This window comes from Micromys minutus (assembly GCF_963924665.1).
Source record: "Micromys minutus genome assembly, chromosome: 26".
NCBI lineage: Eukaryota > Metazoa > Chordata > Mammalia > Rodentia > Muridae > Micromys > Micromys minutus.
Window position 1 is genome coordinate 36,035,843 of NC_137961.1, and position 14,159 is coordinate 36,050,001.

The following is a 14,159-nucleotide window of genomic DNA, read 5'->3' on the forward strand; positions in this document are numbered from 1 at the left end:
GTAATTAATTTCCTTAGTAAAAGTTGGGATATAAATTGAGAACATAATTTTAGGTTTGAGCTCAAACTAACTAAATTCAGAATATTTAGAGAAATGAAGGTGGTGGTATGGTTGAGAAGCAATATATATTTATGAATTTTTAGATGTGGGGTTTTGTTCACTTTTTGTGCTTAGGCTTAAATTCAAGGCCCTTTGTTTAAGCAAATGACCTAGCTTTTTTTTTTTTTTTTTTTTTTTTTTTTTAAAGGGGAAAAAAAACCCAGGAAACTTAAAAATACTGTTACTAGGACACTGTAGAACTGGTTTTAAAAGGATACTGGATGACTTCACTCATTTCTTCTGAGACTGTAGAATTTGCATCCATTTTCTCAGCGGCTGTCACAACTGTTGCAAAAGCCTTTTGAGTAGACAAGACATAAGAAAAATAGTTAGGCATCCTTTTCTGTACCCTTGAGATAGTTCTAGAACTAATCAGCTTTTAGGACTTGCTGTAGATACCCAGCACATCTTTCACATCAGGTTTCAAATGGAGGTGATTAATGACACTAAGTTTACCAGTTACTCATTAAAAATAGTGAAACTGACTGTGTTTGTGTTAGAGGGTTAAAGCACAGTTAGTCAATCCCCACTTCCTCTGCCAATTTCTTACTCCAGGAAAATGAATCTTTCTCTTGGAAGATTCTAATTCAGCATGTCCTTTAATGTCCAGAAGATAAAAGATAGGACCTTTGGCATGTCCCCTGCTTTTCCGTGTGTTCTAGAATGAGAACTCTGGAGAGTTCCCATTATGTGAGAGATTTCCACCACATCCTATATTCTGTGGAGTGCACTGAGCTGATGTGAAACCTTTGGCTTTTGCTTTAAAAACACAGGCTCAGAAAAGAGCCTATGGGTAGATTGCTAAGACTGTACTAAGACCTTAGGAACTTCTGAAGCATAACAACATTGTTTGCTTTGCAAACAAAAAATTAAGAATAGAAGTTGAATTCAAAACAAATAATAAAAAAAAAGCAAAACTCTGGGCAAGCTGACTGAACACCTAACTTGCTCTGGGACCCACCTCTGACCAGTCAGCAAGGTTGATGAGCCGGCTGCACTCCAGGTGCAGTTTATGTGCTATGCAGATGTCAGGGGCGGTGTTAGGAATGCAGCCCTCCTCACTTCTCAGTGCTTCATTCTGAAACACAGACTCAAAGTTACGACCGTTTAGAAATTATTAGAAACAAAAGGTAGGTGGACCCCTAAATTTAGTAAAGCAGAATCTTGTCATTTCCTTTCTTCATACTTCAAGTCTTCCTTATATCCCTCTAGACACTCTGCCCATAAGACATTTTCCTTTTGGAAATCTCATTTGCAAATTTTTTGTGAGACTCTTAACAATACATTTCAGTTTGCTGCAAAAGTTTAGAAGCCTCTGGGAATAATTACCCAATAAAATGCTACTCCCAGCGTTTGTCATACACACTTGTAGCCATTAGGTGGCGGTAGTGAGCAGAGCAGATGTGACCTCCCAAGGAGAAGCCTGCTCTCAGCACTGCGTTTCCCTTGCTTTGGAAACAGGTTCTCATATAGCCTAGCCTAATCTTCATGACCTAATCAACACTGCACACCTGATTTTTTCCCCCAGAAGAAAAATTATTTTTGTTTATGTGCATGAGTGTGTCCTTGTGAACAGATGCTGTTTCAGTACAGTCATCTGCACAGACCAGGAGAGGGCGCCAGCAAAAGAGCTGGAGGTACTCAGTCACTGAGCCCTGACACCACAAGCCTTATAGAAACTGTCAGTATTGGTTTAGCTTATTTGAAATCCAAGTTTTATCAAGAAACAAAATCTCACACACAAAATGCATGTAAGACCATATCAGTTTGGTACTGCAACTCTACCACTAAATGTTTTAATTTGTAGCTTACACATTAAAACAGGTCTGTTTCTACACATACACACGTAGAACATACATACATACATACACACACACATATGTATGTATGTATGTATGTATGTGTATATGTATAGGGGTGGACCATGTGTGTGTTAGAGACTGTTGTAGGCTCCTTCCCTCTATGGTTTGAGTCTATGAGATTAAACTCAGTCAGGCTTTATGGCAAATGCTTTTGCCTAATGACTGAGCTATCTAATCAGACACTACTGTTATTAAGAATGGAGAGATGGCTGGGGTTAAGGACATCTGCTTGTATGTGTAGGACCAGAGCTTGCTCCAGGTTCCCCACTCTATGCAGCTCATACCTTTAATTTCAGGTCCAGGGGATTTTATCCCTTCTTCTGGACTCTTGTCATCTGTACTTTACTCACATGAGCACATCCTCAAACAAGTCTTTAAATATGAAACTGTCACCATCATTGAAAACCACGGACTTGTAACCTATTTAATATTCTCTCCACACTTGAGATTTGTGTGCTATTTTACAAGGAACAGACAGTAGTTCATGGTGTCTTTTGGAGACACTTTTTAAACTAAAAATATAATTACTGTGTGTGTGCGTGCTTGCGTGCATGGCCTGTGTGGTACATGCTAAGGTCAGAAGGGACCCAGCACAGGCTAGTAAGCTTCTTACTGGGTAGTCACTGTAGCCCTTCATCCACTGAGCTATACTGGCAGTTCACTTCACTTTTCTCAGAGCCTCAGTAAGTTCATGCTGGCCCTGAGCTTGGTGGTCTTCTCTGCAGAGCTAGAATTACAAACGTGCTACTACATCCATCCAAAAGTGCCTTCTAAAGCATCTTTTCTGGAAGGAAAACTTACAACTTCCTGAGCAGACACATTCATCCATGTACCTACTTAATAATAATCAGTGTTAATTTTACCTATCAAACCAAAGGTAGTTTCGAACATTTGAAACTGAAATCAGTAACTGTTTCTTCCCTTGTATGCTGCCTTAGGATTTCGACAGCAGTACCTTGCAGATCCTCCCAGAAGAGACTGCTGTTAGGTTCAAAAGTCCATGATGAAATCCCAGTGTTTTTTCCCATTAAAAATATATGCACTTGGAATTCAGTAAGCCTTATTATCTGACCACTGACCAGCTACACAAGAATTCTTTCCTGCTGGACAGTGGTGGGTGTGGGCCCTTTAATCTCAGAACTCAGGGAGCAGAGGCAGGTGGGTCTGAGTTTGAGGCCTGCCTGGTCTACAGAGCAAGTTTCAGGACAGCCAAAGATACAGGGAGAAACAATGTGAGGAAAAAAAGATTTTTTTTTTTTCCAAGACATTATAATCTGAAGCTTTCTACCTATGCTTTGTTCACAATTTTCTTGTGTGTGTGCTCATGAACATGTAGATCAGGAGACAACTTTTTGGAGTAGGTTGTCTCCTTATAAACTCAGGTCATAAGGCTCAGTGGCAAAATGCCTTTTCACTGGTTTTACCACATGAAAGGCAGCAATGGAGGCAAATGCACAGAGCCTCCAGTTGATTACTGACTGCTAGTATCGCAGTCTGATAGTTTGAGTGGCGGCACCCAGAGCTGCTAAAAGTTGTGTTCACTGAGACAGAACTTCAAGCTTAGAGTGTGTGATGCTGATGTTTAGGCCTTGAGCATACCTGGGAGAGTTATGAGTTAAGCTTGTAAGTCTGGCTTCCTTCTTACCTTTAGATAATAATAAGGGTTGTTGAGTGCAGTGTGAAGGGCGATTCTTGGAGCAGCATTTAAGTGCTCACGGAGTGTGTCGGCAGCACTGAAGTATACCACCTCATGCAGAGGCTGGCTCTCAGGAGGCAGAAGGTATTCTCTGAAACAGTGAAATCAGGTACCAGCTTTTGATATGTACTGGTTGGTTTTCAGTTCAACAGTTTGGTCAATCCTTTATGACTGAGTATTTGCTGCTTAATAAACAGTGAAATCAGCAACCAAACAAAAGCTAAGTAATAGATCCCATATAGTTTCATCCAGAATTATATGTCAATACTACTTTAAAAAATGTCTGTGTATTTGTGATGTCTAGATTTAATGTTTACTCAGGCAGCAGGGCATATCTGTGAGGCATTCTTAACTGGATCGTTTGAAGTGAAAAGACAGACCCTAAATCTGGGCCACGCCTTCTGATGGCAGCCTGTACAAAGGACAGGGAAAAAAGGCATTTGTTTGCCTCGTTGAACTCGTTCTCACTGACAAGTTCCTTTTGCTGAGGGATTCCTCACTGGTTATTAGTTTACCTAGTTTACCTCTTCAGGACTCTGACATGTGCTGAAGACAAGCTGAGCAGCCAGGGCTGTGGACTGAATGACCACTGGACTGGGTTCTTGGTTTTGTCAGGAGACAGTCATTGTTGGACTAGGTGGACCACAGCCTGTAAGCCACTCTAATACCCTTTCTATATATATCTCTCAGGTCACAATCTCAGTGTAGCCACCAAGCACATTACTGCTACTCCCGAGTTTGCTTTTTCACCTCATACAGAGGATGCCGCTCCCTAAGAAAGCCCCATATACTTCTGTCCTGCTGCTGGCTCCGTGACCTGAAGAGGACACTGGACATGAACGCCATCCCTCTCTGCCTCCTCCTCTCGAGTCCCTGAGCCTGCTCATTCTTCCTCCAGGTGCTGGTCTTTTCCCACTTGGAAACCAGCATACAGTTTGAATTGGCATTTTGCTTGTATTTTTAAATGTTCAGACCACATCTGTGGAAAATGGGGACAGGCTTTGTGACAGAGAGGGGCCTGTGACACAGCAGCCCCATTCCTTCTGCTTCCTTCCCCTTTAACAAACTATAATCTTAACCTCTTTCCTCCTAGGAGAGAACTCTTGGTAACAACACCAAGACTCACTGTGGGAAGTTTTGTGATTTCACAACAAATCTCAATCATCTCAGCATTATTGCAGCAGCTCATGAGAGGTTAAAGAGCCAGACATAATAGACAACTCAGGGTGGCCCACTGGGACTTGTTGGAACTCATGGGTATTGGCTTGGAAGCATGTTAAACTGATGCCAAGGTTTCCATGCTGGCGAAGGGCGAGCCTGAGGAGCAGGACCGGCTCACAGGGCTGTGCAGGGCTGGGCGGCAAGGGTTCTGACCATTAGCACCGATGTCTTGCCTCACCAGGCCTTCAATCCAATTCTCAATAAATTGCTTTTTTTAATGACACATTTTCTTTTTAACTTTCTTTTGATATACTCTGTTGTTCATTTTACCTCTTTCTTAGCATTACTATTTTTCTTCAATAACTAATAGTAACTTTCCTATTCATGCTGGCCAGTTTGAACTGTCTTCATTTCAGAACATTTTTCCTACTTTTCTGGCAGGGTCTCAGTCTGTAGTCTTAACTGCAGTAAAATGTACCCTCATAAGCAAACTAGATAGGAACCTTTGATAGTTGCTGAGTAGATACTGCAATATAGATTTGGTACTGATACTTAGTTGTCCTGATAAAACATTCAGAACGAAACAGGAACATGGCTAGTATACACTGTCTGTCTCTGGGCTGGTCCCCATCCTACCACAGGCAGGAAAACGGTAGGGACAATGCAAATTTGAGCAAATACTCTGAAATTTCCTGCATTTTCTTGCCAAGCCTAATGGGCTAGATGAAACCTGCCCCCCTTAACTGACAGTTAAAAACAACAACAACAACAACAACAAAAAACTAAGTCATTTGATTAGACAATAAGAACAGAAGATCAAGAAAAATACTAACTCTAATTAGATGGAAGAAACACCTTGGATTGGCCGTGGGCAGCAAGTTTGCTGGTGCTATTTGGAAGACCAGGATTACTTTTAGCTCACTGGAGCATTAGACTCACCTCACCAGGTTGTCGATGAAGTTAATGATGTTTTCTCTGAGCATTTCAAACTTGGTTGGCTTCTTACTTGTTCTCCTTAGCTCTTTCATTTCCAGTAAGGACTACAGGGCATAGTGGGGAGTGGGTTAAAAATATACCACCTTTGACTCTGGAACAGAAACACTCTGAGCTGTCACTCGTGTGGAGAGGCAGCTGATGCTCTTTACAGAGTGCAGACAAAGAACCAGATCAAACCGTGCTTTATTTCCTGTGAAGAATCTGAGATGACTCTGCCCCTCTAAGCTTTGCTGTAAACATGAGCCAAGTGAATGTCCAAGGGCAGAGGAGAGCAGTTTACTTCACTACTCGGTTATCAAGAGTGCTCACTGTTTAGAAGCCATGAATTTTCATTTAGGAACATGAGGAAGAAAATGCCCATCCATTCCCACCACAGTTTTGGCCCACAGAAACAGTATGTGTATGTTTTGAGTGTTGTTTTACACAGACTGAAATTATGTGGTACACGTTACCTTGGTAAAAATGGGATAAGAAGGATCATCTGACAACTACTTTTTACCCTGAGTGTTGGGTAAGAAGGGAAAGGCTGAAGCTTGCAGTCTTCTCAGCACTACAGGAGTAAATTTGACTCCCTTGACTCTGGTCAAAAAGGGAAATAACATCATATTCATATACCTTTTGTAAACCATAGTCCTATTTTCCCTTTACAGTCAATTCTGTTTTCTTCCTTAAGGCTTCAGAATTGTTTCTGTATTGTCTAGTAGACTGTAGACTGTGTGCATGTACAATCTAGGACGACGGTAAGACAAGCAGAATTGTGGTACAGAATGGAACCTACCTGTAGGTGGACATTCAATGGAGGCCTGGCTGGGAGGCTCCCCTAGTAAGGCTGGTTCATTTACCTTCTTCCTGAAGTTCAACATCTTGTGTAGTTAGTAAAGGGCCTCCCTGAAGTACGCCTGGGTTTGCAAGACTTGGGCATCACTGCTCCTTTTTCTTTTGCTGGCCAGAGTCTGAGTGTGCTTTTTAAATACCCTTATCCTCTGCGCTTCCATAGCCTCTACCACTACCCCCCCTGCCCAAGGCTGCCTGCGGCCACGCCAGCCTATCTTCCTCTTGGCAGCTTCAACAGTTACAGCCTGCCTGCCTTGTTGGGGGTCAGAGACTTTAAAATAAAACAAAACAACAACAAAACCTAGTAAATTGCTGTCCAGCTTGTTTGGGCACTTGGTTACTGTCTTCATTAACAGGACTAAGGACACAAAAAGAGATTTCGATTTCCTTGGTATTATATATAACGTCTACACTGTCTCCACAGGAGTTACCCAAGATTTCCTCTAGATTCCTGTAACATTTCTTTCCTGCCTTCTAATTCTTTAACTAGCACAGAAAACCAACCTCTCCCTGCAGTTTCTATGTCATCAGTATGTCTGTTTGAGTTGTTCCTGGTTGTGATGTAGATGTGAAAGTGATGACACTGGCAGAAGGAGCTGAGAACTGAGAGCACCAATGACAAGGGACCCCTCCCAGTGCAGCTGGAAGGGAGAGAGAGACTCCTACCTTCTGAAGGTGATACAGGTCTGTCTTCTGTAGTCCCTTTGGCTGTGACCCACAAGCATCCTCTTCCTCTTTGCTGTCTGCTTTGAATGCAAAACCAGTAAACAACAGAAAATAGATCACTTCCCACACATAATTTGGAGGAAGCCTTCCTAGCACTGCTGACCCGCCTTGATCTTCTATAACTGAGCACTTGTCAGAGATTCCCCTGAATAAGGACTACAGAGTTGTGAGGAGAGAGTTCCATAGAGTTTCCTAGAAATAAAGGAGTTTAAAGACAAAGGACTGTCTGCCACAGGAGGGACTCAAACAAACACTCCACAGAAGGCATTCCCATGATGCCATGTCTGACTGTTCCTTATGAGTCAAGTCTCTTTCTTCAGCCCCATACCAGCACCCCTAGATAAGGAGAGAACAGAATTGTCAATCTGGAGAGTGGGGACTGCCTATCACCCATTTTCATCTGAAGAATGAATATTCTTCCATTTGATTTTCTACATTGTTTAAAACAAATCCAGAAGAAAAACACTTTGCCTATTTGCATCTGTTAGATGTTATATTCTGGGGGGGAGGGGGGCTGGAGAGATGGCTCAGTGGTTAAGACAGCAACAGTGTACTCACATACATTAAATGAATAAATAAATGTTACTTTTGGGATACTGGTTTTCTGACTGATACTGAAAAGTTTTCATGCCATTCTGGTTAAAGGACTGTCAATGGGCAGGATATCACACTTACCATCAAGGTTCTGAAACTGGGTCAGGAAATCCTTTATTTTCTGTGTTGTATTGCCAAGCTGCTTTTCAGTAGAGGAGCTGACAACCTTAACACACTGCTGGAGTATGTTCACCAGTTCATCCTTCGCCAGCATTCTAGAAAAAGTGACAGATTTAGAACTAGAAAGAAAGCACATCTAACGCTTCTTCAACATATCTAATATTCTTGTTCAGAAGATGAAATAAAATCATTAGTAATGAGTAATCTCATCTTTTAAAAGATTTTATTCAACATTTGTGACATTTAAAAGTATAGATTTTTCAACAATAATGCTTAGTTAGTTTAACACGTATCCAATGGTTTGTTCACAACTTGGTTCTGATAGTACAAGAGAGAACAAGTCCATCGCTCATTTCTGGTCCTTAGCATCCTTATCTCTTAGTGGGGACAAAACTTCCTATTAATGGCTTTAAGAAAAAATAAAATTACTAATCATATTTTCAAAAGACTATTGTAACTGCTACTTTGTAAAGGAACACACATAAACTCAGAGAAACCAAGCAGAAGACCTCTGCAATAGCCATGAGGAGAAATGGCAATGACTTCATCTCTACCCGACAAGAGAGGTGATCTGGTTCTCGATAAATCCCAAAGGCAGTCCAACTTCCTTCTGATGGGACAATAAGGGTACAGAGACGACAAAAAGGGGAACAGAAGGATTTCAGTTTCACGTGTCAACTGTAAGATATGCACTGTGTATCTCACAAGACCCTGAAAGCACCAGAGAAACCTGGAAGGAGTGTGCACGAAGGGGAAACCACAGAAGGCTTAGGAAGCCATCAAAGATTAATAAACTGTCAAAAGCCATAGGAAGAGACATAGAGCCAATAGTGAAGTTTAGGAACATGCAGGCCATGGGTAACTTAGATAACACCAGTTTTGATGATCAGAGACAAAAGCCTCATTGTAAATGTGCTTAAGACAAAATTCCTTTCTTACATGTCCCTGTCACTAGCAAATAAATCTTTTTATGTTTATAGTGATAAAAGTCATTGCTCACCATTAGTTAAATGGATGACTTCAGTTCTATTTTGGAATTAATTTGAGATCAATGTCTAAAGCCATCCATCTTTTCCATAAATAAAAATTATTTCCCATTTTTCCTCTCACAAAACTTTTTTATTTTCTAAAATAGTATTTATCATACAATTTCTTGTCTGATCATGCTATTTTTATAAGTACCTATATTCTTTTACTACAACAAAATACTGGAGCAAGGTACTTGTTAAAGCAAATAGGTTTATTTAGTTTGTAGTTTTGGAGGATAAAATTCCAAAATTGGATGGACAGTCCCATGGTTACATATCTGCTGAAGGCCTTGGATCAGAAAGGAATGCAGTGGGATGAAGAGATCACATGACCAACAGGGGAAGCAAGAGAATGGGAGGGGGCGGTTGTACTGTGTAACAACTTATTTTCACAACAACTAACTTTTCCTGTGAGACCAACAGTTTGATTACTTGGTATATCTTAATTAACTTACATTTTAACAGTTTAATATCATAGCTTATTAAGCCTATAGTAAAGACCAAGTTTCTTTGACCTAAATCTACAATAAAGCTCTACTGCACTTGGACGCTCAACTGTCTTATTCAGTCTTTGAGGAGATGACAGAAACCTATGGTTGGTACGCCTCAGATGGTGCCTGAAGCCGTTACTCAAGAAATAGTGAGCCTCAAAATCTTTTAAATACAGCGTTCTGTCTGGTTTCATGCTAAGCCTATAGATGCTTGTAGAGAATCTAGCACAATGCAAATTCAGGAGCAGCAGTCTCTATATTAAAAGTAAGAAATGTCATTTTGGTAGAAGTCTCAGCTCCTACATCAGTAATTTAACACACAGTAGGTTAGTTTATTCTTTAGGATGCGTTTGACTGTCATCTGAAATTTAAATGTAGAATTAAGAAACTACATTTAGATTTCAAAATTCTAGTCTCTAGGAACTAACTTGAGGTTAAAAATACTGATGAGGTCACTATTTAGAACTCAGTCAAAGCTGAGCTTGTGTGTTGGCTAGCTTTTATGTCAACTTGATACACGGTTATCTAAAGTGAGGAAGCCTCAATTAAGAAAATGCCTCCATAAAATCTGCAAGTAGGCAGGCCTGTACACTATTTTCTTAATCAGTGATTGATATGGAAGGACCCAGTCCACTGTAGGTGGTACCACCCTAGCCTGGTGGTCCTTCCTTGGTTTTACAAGAAAGCAGGTTGAGCAAATCATGAGGAACAAGTCCATAAGCATTCTTGGCCAAGGCATCAGCTTCTAGACTCACCTAGTTTTTCTTGCCTTGTCTTCCCTCAGTAGACTGTGACCTGGAATATGTAAGTCAAGCAAACCCTTTCAACAACAGTAACCTAACCAAGACACTACTTAACAGCCTCCACCAGAGCCAGTGACAGGGCTCAGCAGTTAAGGCACTTGATCCCTGGAAATGCACATGGTAGAAGGAGAAAACTACCCAGAGGGTACATACATGCCCCACCCCGAGGTGCTCACCCTTTTTTTAAATTAGTATACTCTAGCTGTTTCAGACACACCAGAAGAGGGCATCAAATTTCACTACAGATGGTTGTGAGCCACCATGTGGTTGCTGGGAATTGAACTCAGGACTTCTGGAAGAGCAGCCAGTGCTTGTAACTGCTGAGCCCTCTCTCCAGCCCAGGTGCTCACTCTTGAAGTAAACAAATGCAAATAAGAAATGAAGCACCAAATTGAGAACTAGACTTCGAAAGTGAGAGTAGAATCCATGACAGCTTCAATGTCTGAGTCTGATTTTGCAGTAAGCTAAGGACGCACGTGGGACACGGAGCTTGAACAGTAGTCGGGGTGAGGGAGCTGCTGGAGTCCACAGAACTGTTAGAGCCTCTGAACATGGAAGACACACCTAAATGACATGCATTTCTTTTCTGTTTGAAATACAAAAGAAAATATGCTTGATTTTAAAGATTTACATTTAAGCTCCTGTTCTGCCAACTAGGAAAAAATGTTTTCCAGACTTTATGCAAGCAACTAAAGATGTCTCTGATGTTGTTCATACCTAATGTGTCAACAGGAGGAGAGACACTCACTGGGAAGCTGTGAGCTTCGCCATCACTTGTCTTTGGTGGTGGCTGCACTTTTACCTGTCCTTGTCATAACTGCTGTGTCTGATCCTTAGTGCTTTCGATAAGCTTAATAAAAAGATGGAAACTATGCTTGCTATTTATTGTTTTTGCTTAATTGATAACCCCTGACTTCCACTTTAGATCTTGACAAATAAAAGATGAAGGTACAAACAGCCTTTAAGTGAGATCTGAATTATGATCCTACCAGCAGTGAAGCAATCTCCTCGAGTCACTGAGTCCCCAGGGGAAGCGTGGCTAACTGTCCTACCAGAAAGGTTCACCGCACTGGACTGCTCCGGGAGCCTAAGTCAGTACTGACACACAGCAAGCCTTCAATACAGAGGTTGCTATTATCCCGTTACTTCTGGAATCTAGGCATTACACCCCACTGGACTGACAGTTATGAGCCTAACTGGATTCTGAGTTTAGTAAACCCAGGGATGTTATGAGTAAGTTCTTTCCAGATAAATGCATTTACGGATTTGGGAATACCTAAGAAGAGAGGGATGACAGATTCTAATAAAATTATAAAACAAGGGTCAATCGGCTGTGGTGCTGAAGGGATGGCTCATGGGTAAAGGTGCCTACCCCCTGACAACACATGCCATCTGGACTAGCAAGGCTTCAGAAATCTATCTTAAAGTTTATAAACACACAAAAACAATTTAATGACATTAAAAAAAAATGAAGGGCTGGAGAAATGGCTTAGAGGTTAAGAGCACTGACTGCTCTTCCAGAGGTCCTGAGTTCAATTCCCAGCAACCACATGGTAGGTAGTTCACAACCATCTGTAATGAGATCTGATGCCCTCTTCTGGTGCGTCTGAGGACAGCGACAGTGTGCTCACATATATAAAATAAATACATCTTTAATAAAAAAAGACAAAAGTATCACTGGGCATGGTGTCATACATCTTTAATCCCAACACTTGGGAGAGAGGAATCACAGTGTTTCATGGCTAGCCTAGTCTACCTAGATAGACCATCCAGGAATACAAAGTGAGACCCTGTCCCAAAGACAAAACTTTTCAGTAAAAGTCAAATTTCTTTGGGTATATTTACTTTTCCATATATTAAGAAATTTCAGTTTCATAGTTACACTGCACCTAATAGTTGTATTACAGTTTTTAGGCTTTGGGTCGGCTTGAATACGAACGTCCCCTGTATGTTTACGTATTTGCATGGTGAATACATGCTTGGGTATCAGGTGGTGGTGCTATCTGAGGTAGAGGAGATGCAGCCTTGCTGGAGAGAACACATGTCTGTAAGCCACCTGCGGCCATGCGGCCGGCTACCACTACAGCCTAAACCCTGCAGCCTACGCCCAACGCAGCCCTTTCTTATACCAAGCCTTGGTCATGGTGATTTATCACAGCAACAAAAATGTCAGTAACTTCCTACTGTGCCCATCTGATCTTCTGGGCGTGGAGGGAGTTAAGACTAAAAATAAACCCAGTTAACAGGCTTCCTTCTAACATGCTCACGCTGCTGGATGTGGCATGTTCCCCACCAGAAGCAGGGGGATTCTGAGTTCAAGGCTAGCCTCAGCTACAGAGACACATTATTTCAAAAAAGAAAGAAAACAGAAATACTATGTTCACATCTGCATTTGTACCTGCTGAGGAAAGTTTAAGCCCTGTATAGAAACCTACTTCCCCTTTCTCACTACAGAGGTGGCCCAGTGGCCACCAGTGGCTCATATATTTGAATGCTTAGTGCCAGGAAGTGGAATTCTGAAACAATCATAAGGATTAGGAGGTGTGGCCTCCTCAGAGAAAGTGTGTCACTGGGGGTGGGGTGGGGTTCAGTTTCAAAAGCACATGCCCAACCAAGGCACTTGCTTGTGTGTGCCAAGCAGGTTGACGCTCCCGTGTGCTCTGTCACTGTCTCTGTCTCTCCTCTGCCTAGGGACCAGCATGCGGCTCTCAGCTCGTGCTGCAGCACCTACTGCTACGCTTCCCCTCCCTCACCATGAATTAACCTCTGCACGTGTAAATGCCGTATTTCACCTGAGTTGCCATGGACTTGGCATTTCTTCACAGCACCACAGTGACTGAGACATACACATGAGCGTATGGGCAGAGTACTATGTGTATGTATGTATGCAGGAGCCAAGGGAGGACACAGGGGTCCTCTCCTATTGCTCCACGCCCTTTATTAAGCTTACATTACTCGGGTGTCTGTGTTTGTGCACAAGTGTGTGCACTTGAATGTTACATGTGGAGGCCACAGGACAATGTATGAATGTCAGGTCTCTCCTTTATGTGGTAACAATGACTTACTCGAGCGCAGATGTCCGTGGAACCAAGTCAAAAGCCAGCCCTCCACTTAGTTTTAGAGACAGGATCTCTCACTGAACCAAAACCCTGAGGTTTTGGGCTAGGCTAGCTCACCAGTGAACTTCCAGCCACAACGAGGTCTGAATCCAGGTCCTCTACAAGAACAGCAAGCTCTGAGGCACCCTCTCCACTCCCTAACTTTCTTAGGCTTTAATCACTTGGGAAAACTGAGTCAGTATGGAAAGTAAAAATTACGAGACTGGCAAGACCTTCCTTCTGAGTTCAGCACCCAAAACTTGGAGGCCTACCAACAAAGCTAAGAGGGCCCAAAAACTACAGCAAATACTCTGGCCCTTTCTCTTAAAGGTCATTCCAGTCCAGGAATGATGGGACTCCTTTGGTAAGTTGTTTGTCCTCTTGAACAGAGGCCATAAACTCTTCAATGACTGGGCTCCAGCCAGTATACATCCCTAGGGAGGAGTGTCACCGGAAATGGACATGTCCCAGGTGCTTCCACAGTAGCTAGATGATCAGTGACGCATACCTACAGGAAGAACTGAAGGAGCCTTGGGAACCTTACAAATAAAGAGCACACATGTGGATACCTACAGGGTCTTAAGATGCAACAGGAAAGTAGAACCAAAACCATTAAACAATTTTGCTGGGTTTACTGTGTATGTGAAATTT

General features: G+C 42.0%; 1 protein-coding gene across 2 annotated transcripts in view; it reads right to left on the reverse strand.

Moving 5' to 3' along the window:
* The window catches only part of ORC3 (origin recognition complex subunit 3), a 51,429-nt gene that overhangs the window by 1,184 nt on the left and 36,086 nt on the right, over positions 1-14,159 (reverse strand). Inside the window, exons 14-19 of one of the 2 annotated variants that reach the window (XM_080938755.1) lie at positions 8,050-8,183; positions 7,315-7,391; positions 5,758-5,858; positions 3,607-3,748; positions 1,061-1,177; positions 318-397 (exon numbers count right to left, since the gene is read on the reverse strand). In XM_080938755.1, the coding sequence (XP_080794881.1) occupies positions 318-397; positions 1,061-1,177; positions 3,607-3,748; positions 5,758-5,858; positions 7,315-7,391; positions 8,050-8,183 (651 nt within the window). Of the gene's footprint in view, positions 1-317; positions 398-1,060; positions 1,178-3,606; positions 3,749-5,757; positions 5,859-7,314; positions 7,395-8,049; positions 8,184-14,159 lie in introns of both variants that reach the window. The other variant, XM_080938754.1, reaches the window with a different exon arrangement.